We start from the raw sequence: 12,026 nt of genomic DNA on the forward strand, positions 1-12,026 counted from the left end.
AATCATTTTTACTGGATGCGATGCAGTAAAAACAAATTTCCTTCCTTGAGAACGCTTCCCAAGCAAACTGCGCCTGTGAGCGTCGTGATACCAATCTTCCAATTAGATGACGTACAGGAAGTGACTTGGCAAGGAAACACGCGCGCGTTTCTCTTGCCCGTCAGCAGGTGGCGTAAGGTCGCTGAAAGCAGACGTGGTGGTTTTGTGGGCGAAATGGCTCAATTAACGTCACCGGGGCGACACCCTGGTCTCCTCCCGCCCCTGCGGTGTGACACGCCCCGGGTTGCTGCCGTTGACAAAGCCTTTATTTTGGTCGGAGCACATGGCAGTGGGAGCTCATCCCTTTTGATAGAACGCCGGGCTAGCAGCCACAGGTGGAGTTCGAGTTGACGCTTCCTTGTACTGTCTTGTACAACTTCCGTTACAGCTGCTCTTTACGCCAGCTTTACACCTCCAAAATTCCGTTTTTCAAACAGACTTGCTTATTGACGCAAATAGACTTCAGGTGGAGACGACGACCCACGGCACTGAAACGCAGCACTTCATATAGGTGAGTAAACTTTTCCTGAACCTCCCCAACATTAAACATCATCATTGGACCTGAAGTATTTATTACAACTTGCCATTCGCTTCATCTTTGATCACGACGCGTTGTGTTCAGAATGTTTGCTGTCATTGTTAATCTAAGTGTTGACTCAGCTCATGAAGGAGGGTGTCATTTTACAGAATATTGACACGAGATATGACGATTTTTGAACAAGGAAGTATTCTGGCGTAAATCGCTGTAATTTATTGGAATAATAAACCACCTTTGCCCCCGCAAGGTGCACCAGCCTCCACTTGCCCAGCTCCCAAAGATGAGTACTGAGGCTACCTGTGCACACTAGGCGGTCAAAATGATTTGTGGAGGGCCTGGAGTTTGGACCAGGTGCTAGATTTATATATGCCAGTATTTGACACTTTCACCACGTTGTTTCCTCACCCTATAATACTGGTGGTGAGAGCTCTCAAATAGCAGGCTTCTTCCTGCTTCTCTTTCTCTTTCATTACAAAAAAAAAAGTGTCTAGACATGACTGCACCTCAGCAGCTCAGGTTTGGGAACTAACAATCCTAGTGTTACTTTGCCACTGGTGAATAATCACTCTCCAAAACTGCAAAAAAGAGAGAGTGCTGTGGCTTTTATCTGGGTGGAATGTACATTCTATCAGGAAGTCAGTTTTATCAGTACATATTTGAGTGATCAAAGTTTCTTCCTGTCTCACTGTGATTTTTATTTTTTACTTGCACGTCACATGGTTTTTCCCAGAAACAACACATCGTGTAATGCCAATGCCAAATATGTTTCCACCGCTTCAAAGAGCTTTTAACTCACCCAGCGTCAAACATGACTGAAAGGGCAGAGTCTCCCCATTGATGCGAGATCATTCGAGAGGTTTCATGTATTGAACAAAGTCAGATGGGATGGTATGTGCAGAGATTGCTGAACAGTTCAGTGCAGCGCATTTGCTGCGTGAAGAGTGAAAACACGGGGGAAGTAGGGGCAAATCAGTGAAGCCAAGGTGTGTCATTTTCTGATTAAAACTAGATTGGTAGGAGAGCTCCAGGCCAAACGATAATTGTAATATCGTGGCATCTTGTAGCATGCTTTCCCTGTAGAAGGGCGTAGCCCGCACAATTCACAGGTATGTCACTGACTGTGATTACCGGTACTCTGGATGACACATGAGCCATAGTATAAACATGTGTCAACTCCTCACTCAACACCCCCTAAGACCTGTTTTGTTATTGTTTGATATTTTCCAATCTCCCTGGCGACTGCAGCTAAAAATGACCAAAGGGGTGTGATGAATGAATAAAATGAACGTTATTTCACACAATCCAGGGAGAGGCTTGTGGTTGCATTCCTCTTGTTTTATTCAGTGGGTGTGTAGTTGTCGGTAGGTTTCGACCTGTCGGAGCGCAGTGCGCCGCCACGCTGCACCGCTGTCAAAGCCCGGGCGGGCCTCCCAGTTGAGTATGAAGCATCTGTTATGTTAATCAGCCATGCTTTTGGGGGTTATTCTGACCCTGTGGATTTTTGTGCAAACAAAGACAAACACCCTCATTCAGGGAAAAGGTGTAAGTGTTGATGTACATGTCTGTGTTTTGGCTGCCTTGCATTTAAATGTGCAAAGTGTATTATCCAGATGTCTGTTTGCTCAGTCACTCAAAAACTCTCGGTGTGTCTACTTTCCTCAGTATCAACCTGCAACATTTTTGTGGTGTACAACTCATCTTGTAGTCTTTATAACAAATAACTCTTATTTTCCAAATTGGGCTATTTGATTTCATTTGAATTTCCTCCAATTTTTAATTGTCCTACATTTTGCTGATTTTTCTTTTTGTAACCATGAATGCACGTGTGCGCTTTTTTTCATACATGCATTGTGTAATACTCATCCAAAATTTGAAACCCAAATCACCATTCAGTTTTATCTAGAAAGTTTAGCTGGACTTTCATGTCAAGTTGCGTGTAAAACAGGGCATCCCTATCCACCACACCATAGACCCGTTTTCCAAAAATCAGGTGCATCTTCCTGTCTAGACGCTCGTCTCAGTCGCATGATATATGGGCAAAAGTAAGCTCACAAGCTAGCAAAATGTGATTTGAGTACCGGTAGTTAAGAGAGGAAAGTAATTTCATCTGTGCTGCATGTTACACATCGAGCGTATTTGACAATAGAAGCTGACTTGGCTTGAAAATGACTAAAAACAAAACAAAGCAAAATGTGTGTGGATGATTTTCATTGAAAAGGGCCAACAGGCCAAATAATGATACAGAAGATCCTTCAAATTCCCAAAAAAGAAAGTTGTATTTGAGAGAGAATATTGTCAATCCTATGTAACTCATTCACTCCCAAAGATGTTTACTAATTACACAGCTACATTCAGCCTAATGGAGAATCTGTTAACACCAGCTCACTTATTTATTGCTATTATTTTTTTGGGGCGGGGGGCAGTTTACAGACACACGTTTGGTCAATGTAAATGTATGAGATGCAAATCAAAGTTAATGACCCTGAAGAATGCCGTTTTTATTATGCCTACTGTTCTTGGCCATTACATACTCATCTACGGACTTGTGGTAGCAAGTTTGACTCACTCTGCACCCATTACACGTTCCAGCAAATGCGAGTTAAGTTTTGTTTCTGTTGGTACGAGCCAAAATGACTTCCAAGTATTTCTTATCAGAGTCAAATCTTGTTTTTCAGCCTCCTCCATTTTTCTATCTGCCGTGAAATAGTTGACTCCAAACAATGCGTGTAGAGTAACAGATATAAATTTGTGATTTTATATGAACAGACTGCTCTCAAATTCAGCATTGTCACCAAGATGCAATATTTTTTGGGGAAGACAAAAGTTGTATTTGTCGAACCCTGAAGGCTCTCTGCATGTTGAAGCAGCAACTTGAAGTTTTGCTTAGCCCGCTGGTCTTCCTTACACCTCCTTTTCATGTTTTACCTTGAAGGGAAAAGCCCTCATAATTGTTTCATTTGACTGAAATTCTACTTTACAAGTGAGAATGCCCCCGTGACATAAATAGAGCAAAGTGATGACCTGTGCAAGATCTTTTGGCTCATGTTCTTTAAACACTGGAGCAACATAATAGTTCAACAACACCTGTGTGAGATACATAATACCTAATGGAAAATACATTTCTAATATACTATATCTGCTTAGTACGTCCACCTCACAGTGCAGAGGTCCAAAGTTTGATTCTGGGCTCCAGCCTTTTTGTGTGGAGTTTGCATGTTCTCCCTGCACCTGTGTGGCTTTTCTCCATCTACTCCGGTTTCCTCTGACGTTCCGAAAAACACACATGGCAGATTAATGCATCACTCAAAATTGTCCCGAGGTGTGATTGTGAGTACACCCAGTTCAAGGTGTACCCCGCTTCCTGAACAAAGACAGCTGGGATAGACTCCAGCATGCCAGTGACCTTTGTAAGTTCAAGTTCAAGTCAACTTTATTGTCAAATGTGCTCTGTGCACCATACAGCACAGATGACATTTCTTTCCTCTCAACCACCGGAGAGAGACGAGCCGCTGCGGGTACCCGCATCACCATCAACCGAACAGTTAACATAAAATGACAAAATAATACAACATAAGACACAGACAGTCGTGCAATCTTAACCTGTTTTCTGCATACACTTGAAGCAGTTATAAATGAAAGAGGGGAGAATCAAAGAGGAATATGACTAGATAATGGTCATAATGAATTCATTTACACAACTGTCGATCGATGCATATAAATTTGGAGGTTTAAGAATGGCGATGTTTGCCTTGAAGTTCTTCAAAACAGCTGCATGTTCCTCCCCCATTTGCATCGTCCACAGTGCGGCTCAGCTGATGCTGAACAGCGAGCCAAGTGATGATTTCATGACAATAATTCCTCCTATTGTTTGAATGTGTTGTATTGTGTCTAAAGTGGTGTGGCAGCAATAGCTAGAGGTCACCAGAACACAAGTCACCTTTTATGGAGATGCCTTTTATATGACTGAACCAATAGTGTGCGAGAGCCGGATAAATTTCACAGTGCAGCACTTTGTCACTTGCAAGTGCAACTTGAACCTGATCAGTAGCCAGTTTCCCTCAGTGCAGTCATGGGTTTGTGTTTTTTTTTTCTTCTCTCCTGTGTAACAGCTCCTAAGAGAACATAAACCAATTGCTTTTTTACACCTCGGGTAAACCACCCAAATAATATGGTTATAAACCTGCAATACATATTTTCCCCCTAAAATCACAAAACAGAAAATAATTGTTGAATTAAAAAAAAAAAAGTGCAGCATAGCCTTGATTTCGGCGCTCCGCCATTTTTAGAGGAAACGTGTTTAAATCAAGGGCCACTCGGAGCGTCGGCTGCTCGCCAGTTGCCCATCACTGCTCCAAGCTTTTTATGATTGATATTTCCCTCACTCACTTTAAATTATACACTATTCATCTTCTGAAGTTTTAATAGAATATTAATGTATGAAATGTCTGTAATTATTGGCTTTGTTTTTGTTCGTGGAGGTCCTGGGTAAAAATAATTCTTTATCGAACACATGGTCAACATGCATGTATTACTTAGCCTCTATTGCTGTGGATCACTCTGAATGTTAATTTGTGACATGCTTCTGTAGTAATTGGTTTATGCTTTTGTAGGTCCTGTCTTCAAATTGTGAATATACAATAATTGCCATTATTTGACATCAAAACAAAAGCTTTTTAAGCTAAAATAAACCGTGTGTCTTTTCCCAATTTAAAACCGTTCCAATGTCTCTATGATGTCCGTTTGGGTGCAGCAAATGCGGCAAGGTTTTACTTGGCCCACGTGATATTTTTGTACTGCTTCAATAGTTATGCATACTAAGTACAATTTTATGAAAACTGAAATACTGTAGATCAACTGGGTACACATTTAGCTGTAATGTTGGGCCAAGATGGCTGTATACCGGTAATTGAAAAATTATTGAAGTGCGTTATGTTTTTGCTTGGCAAAACTTGCCTTTTTTGCAGAGCTGTGCCTATCCACAAACTTTGGCATATTGGTATACTGCACTGTACTGTATATGATAAGCACAACTGAGGCATGCTTTCTTCAAAATACCACACGGATTAAGAATTTGAATTACAGTGATTCCTCGCTTATCGCGGTGAATGGGGAACAGAACCCCCCTGATGGATGTACACGTATATCTACATGTGTATGAGTATATTTAATATTTATAAGGCCAAATTTAATGGTTTACATGCATGTAGAAGTAATTAACAAATTAACAAATGTAGAAGTTTGTAGTAATTAACATTACTTAATTCTCTCTCGCTCTGTCTCTGTGTGTGTGTGTGTGTGTGTGTGTGTGTGTGTGTACATATATAAAGATGTATAAGTTAGGTTAGTGTATACATAACAAAATACTGTAAACATGAAATATACATGTAGTACTGTATATGTTGCCCTCTGTGACTTGCTGTTGTTTTGCTGCCTCTCACGGACCTTTTGTGGCATTTTCGGTTTTTTGGGGGGGTTTGGATGAGTATTTTTTAAAAATCCGCGATGCACTGAATTCGCAATATGTGAATCACAAAGTAGTGAGGATCACTGTATTTTTATTCTGCATATTTATTGCCATGATAAAATCAGATCGTTTTGGGGGCAAATTTTTCTTATGGAGTGAACCTGTACTGTACTGAAAGGTCAAGGGCTTTTTTGTTAGAATGACGACCAATGACCAACATAGACAGTCTTCAGCCTTTGTTGGCCATCATGTACTTCTGGTCTCCAGCTGTTGGTTTCTACTTGCGGAGCGCAGAATGTGGTATAAAATCATTTTAACAGTGCATCGACACATGAACAAGTGCCGACTCTTATTTGTGCCGACAAATAAGTGCCGACCATTAATCTTTGTGTGACCAGTGGCTAATGGAACAATTTCTTCACCTGAACACGCACCACGCACGCTAAAAGCGAGTGCCCATAAACATTCCATTGCGTTATCACATGCAACATTTCATCACTGAGCTACCTAATTACACTCGTGAGCGATGCGTTGAATGACATTGCCAAATACAAAAATTAACCACTGTGTGAAAGTGGCTCGTTCTTTCACATTGGCACTCCGTCCAGCAGACCTGCCAAGGCTAAGAGTCAGTGAGGAGGTAATTCCAATAAATTAATTGGCACCACTGCTTCATAACAGTAACAGTGCGGCCACATCTTATGTTCAGAAAGAGACAGGTAACTTCAGGTATCCTTTGTTATTTGCTTCCATACAAGATGGTTATGCGTACACTCTAGATATACAACTCTTTGTTTACAAGATGCCAAAAGTCTCTATACGTCCAAATAATGTGAGCGTCATGAGCAAAAAGCAGAGTTTAACTTTGTCATATTGTACACTTTGCATAACTCGGTCAACCACATGTGATTTCTGCTACGCAAGCCCTGGCCCATAAAAATGTGCAGATAATAGCGTTACTGTAGCCCATAGCATAGAAGCACGCTCCAGTGCTTTAACAACATGCATTTATTTTCCTTGGCTCAAGTGTCCATTTAGATTTATTGAAACGATTTACCTTTGCAAATTCTTGAATAATGTTTGTCATGTGTTCCGAGCTCACCTCCAGATTCCTCCCATTCCTGTTTGATGCGGATATGCAGTTGATGTCAAAACGATTTAGTCCAGTGTAGGTGAACGTCAGATTCCAATGCTCAGTGTCTGCACTTGATGAGTCTAATGTAAAGTAATGACGGCAAATGTTCAAGTTAAAAAAAAAAAAGTTCGGTACACATATAGCAATGCCTTTTAATTAACAGCCTTTTATTTTGATTTCAGGTTCTCAAGAGTGTGTGCCAGACTGATCAATGGCACTGACTGTGAACTTGATTGGTCCATCGCCATGGGGCTTCAGAATAGTTGGAGGAAGGGACTTCAAAAAGGCCATAATTGTATCTAAGGTATTTGTCGAGACTCGCCCTGCCGCTGAACCTCTTCTCGCCTTATCAAACCATATCCTCTGTTTTTTGTCAAAACACAGACTGTAATGGCATGCCATGCAAAGTCAATTTCCTCCTCACGACGTCCCTTTTCTTGTCTTTGTTTGAATTCACAGGCTGTCTCTTACCTATTTCCTTGCAAGGCAAAACCATTAGAATAGAATGGAAGTAGATTACATTAGAAGGAAGCCACTGATTACAGTTACAGTGGAAGTTGAGGTGGGAGGTTAGTTGCTGCTGGTCTGGCGTGCACAGTTAAATGTGTTTGGATACGGATATGCGTTTCTGTCATTGATAACATGCATGTACCACATGTACCAGTAATTCACATAAGCTTACTGTTTTGCAGACCAGATTTTTTTGTTTTTGCAGTGTCGAATATGTCTGCATGCAGGAGACGTACAGCTCTGCTCACTTAGCATCCCGCTGCCACATTGTGCATTTCCCTACAATCCCCAGCAAGCTCTTCAGCACAGAGTATAAATTTGGTAGAAACCTGTGACAGTTTCAATCTCCTTTTACTTGTAAAACATGCATCATTTCCCCTCTTGAAAAGGTTTGCGTGACTGTGCACAAATATTGGGCTCTCGGTTAGATTTTGTTACCGCTGCCCATTCAACAACACGAGTCGCAAATATCAAACGTCCTTTCTGAAGTCTCGCCAAGTTCAGCTGTAACAGGGAAAAGCTCTTCATTGAAACCGATTGGCATTGTCCAGTTTGACGGACAGCCGGTCTGTCCACTGCTGTTGAGAAGCCGTCTGGCTGATGAGGTGAACCTGCTGGCACTTGGCACTGACATGGATTCAGTATTTCATTCAAGTTGCCTGAATAATAGTGATTTCTTGTTTTGCTTGGTCAAAGACTTGATTGACAATAATTTATCGGACTGCACGTCGTTAATCCAGGCATGTGAATCACCGCAGCAACACTTAATTGCCTGTTGAAGGGCCCCAGGCATGGCCTCTTTGCCCTCTTACTTGGCCAAAGTGACTGGCATTCTCTCTGCAGACATTTTTTTGGGGGAGACTGAACCTTTTTGTAGTGTTTTGCATTCTTTGTTCACTCCTCTTCCCTTTCTCACTTTTTTTTTGTACATTTTACCGAAAATGTCAGGCCACAAATTTTACAATTAAGCCGTTGATCTTAGCCTTTGTGTATAAGTCTTGTGTGAGGCTTCAAAACGGTTGCTCCAATTAAAGTGGAATTTCCACTGATGTGGTGGTGTGTGACATTGGCTTTGATGTATAGGGAGTGCACAGTAATTGCAAAGGTCAAACCAGCAAGTCTGTCACACTCAGGACTTCTCCCAAAGGACGTCTATCAATCGTTCTACCGTTGATTGAAGTTCCACTTTTTTCTGCATGTTCATAGCTGTGTCAACTGCGTCTTCCTGACAGTTGGTATAATAGACTGCTGGCTTAAAAAAGCATGACACAGCCTGAAATAAACCGGTCGCGTTAAACTTAGTAATTCTTCTCCCCCGCCCCCAATGTGTCATTGGTTGTCTTCTGTTAGTACAGCAAGTACACCAATGGATCAGAGGCATGACACATTGTGGAAACAACTTAACTTTGTCTTCTGTCAGTTACGCATTTGCTAATGCTCCATCCCTCTTATTGACAAGTTGTCAGCACAGCCACTTGTTAAACAATTAGGGGTTAGATTAGAGCATCTATTTTAAATTCTTCATTTTTTTCTTCTTCAACAGGTCAACGGAGGTAGCAAAGCGGAGCAAGCAGCTCTCAAACCAGGTGATGTCATCTTGGCCATCAATGGGGAAAATACTGCTGACATGCTAAATGCAGAAGCCCAGAACAAAATCAAGAACTCCAAGACCCATCTGCAGCTGATGGTGGAGAGGTATGCACCATGAATCAAAACATTATGATCTCCACATTCTTGCGGCTGTTTTTAGCATTTAAACTACACAGATAATGTGTACTCAGATGGGGTTTTTTTCCCAGTTCATAGGCCTCCCTCATTTAATGCCAAGATTACAGTCAGTCCTTCCACTGTTTTGTGTTTTAGTCATCATTTAAACACTGCACAAACAAAACAAGTGATTGCCATCAGAGGAAATACCAGTTTGAATTGGAGCCACATTGTTGTTTTCCCTGGTTCTCCAACAAACGTGTTTGGAGCCCCAAAGGGGTTTTCTTTCAGTCTGGCCTGCGCGCTTGGCTGCAAATTTAATAGAAGGCCTTCCATTTATTCCATTTCTTTTCACTGTTTCCCCCAATCCTTCTTCAACATCGTCTTGCCTTCTTAGGGGTTTCAGCCAGATGTTAGAAAGCGCTCACACACACATATACAGTACTTTCACATGTTATCTCCTGAGGTGTCCAATGTCCGTGTGTGTGTATTGCTGATCTTGTGTCTCCCGCTGAGCTAGAAGGACACTGCTACTGTCTGTGGTTGTGTCTTGCACATACATTAAACTGCGGTGCTGCAAAAAAGAGGTTTGTAGCACCGCCGCACACATTTTTCATGTTTACATTTTGATCTTGGTTTAGTTGGAAGCACGCTCTTTTCCGACTCAACATGTGGCTGGCACCATTGGCACTTTGAACAATCATCACTCAATCTTGTTTCCTGAAAACTGAAAAGGGGCTTTGTTTCTTGCAACCCTGTGCATGTACAGCGTGTGTTTGGAGTTGTTTGTTTTGAGGTGCATAACCATTTGAAGTCATCTATTTAGCATGTTGTGCTATTGAAGTTCTTTGTTACACCCTTTGAAATGTGAAAGTCGCAGTGCATTTTGACCTCACTTGGGTCACAACTAGTATAAGCAAGAACACATTCATTGGGTTTCCGTGCAACTTACATCTCTGCCATTCTTTGAGTCATTTTATTGTCTGGCTGAACTGCACCTGAATAACTTCCAGGCGTGGAACTGGTATGGAATGTTAAAAATGCCCAACTATTTTAGCCACAGAATCCGTGACACTGCTGTCTGATGGGTGAGATCACGGTTGACAGCAACTTAGCAGGCGAGTGAGGCGTGTTCATGTGAAATGGGTGTTTTTCGTTGCCCGTAGAACACCGTTGCGCAACACAACTCTCTGGAAGGTGCCATCAAATGGACTGATTCTTGATTTCATCCAGTCAGAACACCGATATGTTTAATACTGTGTATTATGTTTTTTGGGAAGACTTCCAAGCAAATATCAGCGCTGGCCAATTTAAATGCTGCAGGGAGGACCACAATGTTTCATCAGTACTATTGGGTGATGGGTGGGGGGCACAGGACCACGCACTTTGTCACAAGTTGTATGACAAAAATGTCACTTTAAATGGAGAAAGAAAATGTGTGCAAATTTTCAAAATACATGCTCGTTATATATTTCAATTTTAACCACATAGTATGATCTAGTTGGTGTGGAACTGTTTGCCCTTCATTCAAGCCTGAGCAATTAATATTTCAGTTTATGAGAGCGAGGACGTCTTCTGTACACATCTGAGGACTCTGCCTTAGGCAGGTCCCCTTAATGACACCAACGAGAGACTTAAATTAATAAGTGCTGCTTTATTTTAATAAAATTCAATGATGGAAAGAGACACTCAGCATTTTTTGTATTTGACACATTTATCTTTGTAATGGAGAGATCGGTGCTCATAGACTCAACACTAATGTAATCATTAACCTGCAATACATGGTATTGTCTGTTGGCCACCACTTGTCCCGTCACATTGGTGAAGATAGAGGCGGGGGTGGGGGGGGGGGGGGTCAGTTTTCAGGAAACAAGATTGAGTGATCCCATTTCAAAGCACTGATGTTTTTCTAATGTCCTCTGGAGAAGTAACATTTTTCAGCTTCTATACTTGTTCCTTTTCTTGTCATCCCTTCCCTACACATAGAATAGCGATGAGAGTTGGTGTGTTTCTGCGTGATTTACCACAGGCATTCAAGCTTTCCTGTTCGCCTCATTACAGTACCTCAGGCTTGACTGAGAGCCTGTCATCCTCCAGGCCTGCATCTAGCGGGGCACTGTGTGTTTGAATTGGCCACCGAGCTGCCCCCCCCCCCCCCTCAAAATTTAATCATTAAATTGCTTGCAGAATGTGTTTTTATTTAAAGCAAAAGGGACTGCAGTAGTTGGAAAGAGGCGAGCTGTCAGAGGAATATTTTTGAAAGAGACACGCAGTCTCATGCCAACGGACATGCTTGAACATTATCCAAAGCAGTTCAAACATTTTCCATCGTGTCATTCTAAACGATATTCCAGTCGGTAAAAATGTAATAAGAACTTATAACCTGTATTATTTAACTTTATTCAGCAGTCATTGTTTTAACATCATTGTTCTTAAAAGATGTCGGATTGAAAATACATTTTGAAGCTAACTTTAAATCCTACATAACCAAGTGCTGATCTTCGATTGATACCTGTGGATTTCTGTCTCTCTAGGTGTGCACTGTCCAATCCAAAACAGACAAATGGTATCAGCACCCCTGACCAGCTCACTGGGCACTTTCAGGTCGGATTTATTTTTTTTGTTTCTGTCAT

At 41.6% G+C, this 12,026-nt stretch overlaps 1 protein-coding gene across 2 annotated transcripts in view; it reads left to right on the forward strand.

The window, feature by feature from the left end:
- The first annotated feature begins 271 nt into the window (after nucleotides 1-271).
- pdlim2 (PDZ and LIM domain 2 (mystique)) overlaps nucleotides 272-12,026 on the forward strand; it is a 32,980-nt gene continuing 21,225 nt past the window's right edge. The window contains exons 1-5 of one of the 2 annotated variants that reach the window (XM_052067030.1): nucleotides 272-374; nucleotides 477-550; nucleotides 7,359-7,480; nucleotides 9,230-9,381; nucleotides 11,928-11,997. In XM_052067030.1, the coding sequence (XP_051922990.1) occupies nucleotides 7,388-7,480; nucleotides 9,230-9,381; nucleotides 11,928-11,997 (315 nt within the window). In that variant the 5' untranslated portion in view covers nucleotides 272-374; nucleotides 477-550; nucleotides 7,359-7,387. Of the gene's footprint in view, nucleotides 551-7,358; nucleotides 7,481-9,229; nucleotides 9,382-11,927; nucleotides 11,998-12,026 lie in introns of both variants that reach the window. The other variant, XM_052067029.1, reaches the window with a different exon arrangement.

Source organism: Hippocampus zosterae, chromosome 6 (genome assembly GCF_025434085.1).
Source record: "Hippocampus zosterae strain Florida chromosome 6, ASM2543408v3, whole genome shotgun sequence".
Taxonomy (NCBI): Eukaryota; Metazoa; Chordata; class Actinopteri; order Syngnathiformes; family Syngnathidae; genus Hippocampus; species Hippocampus zosterae.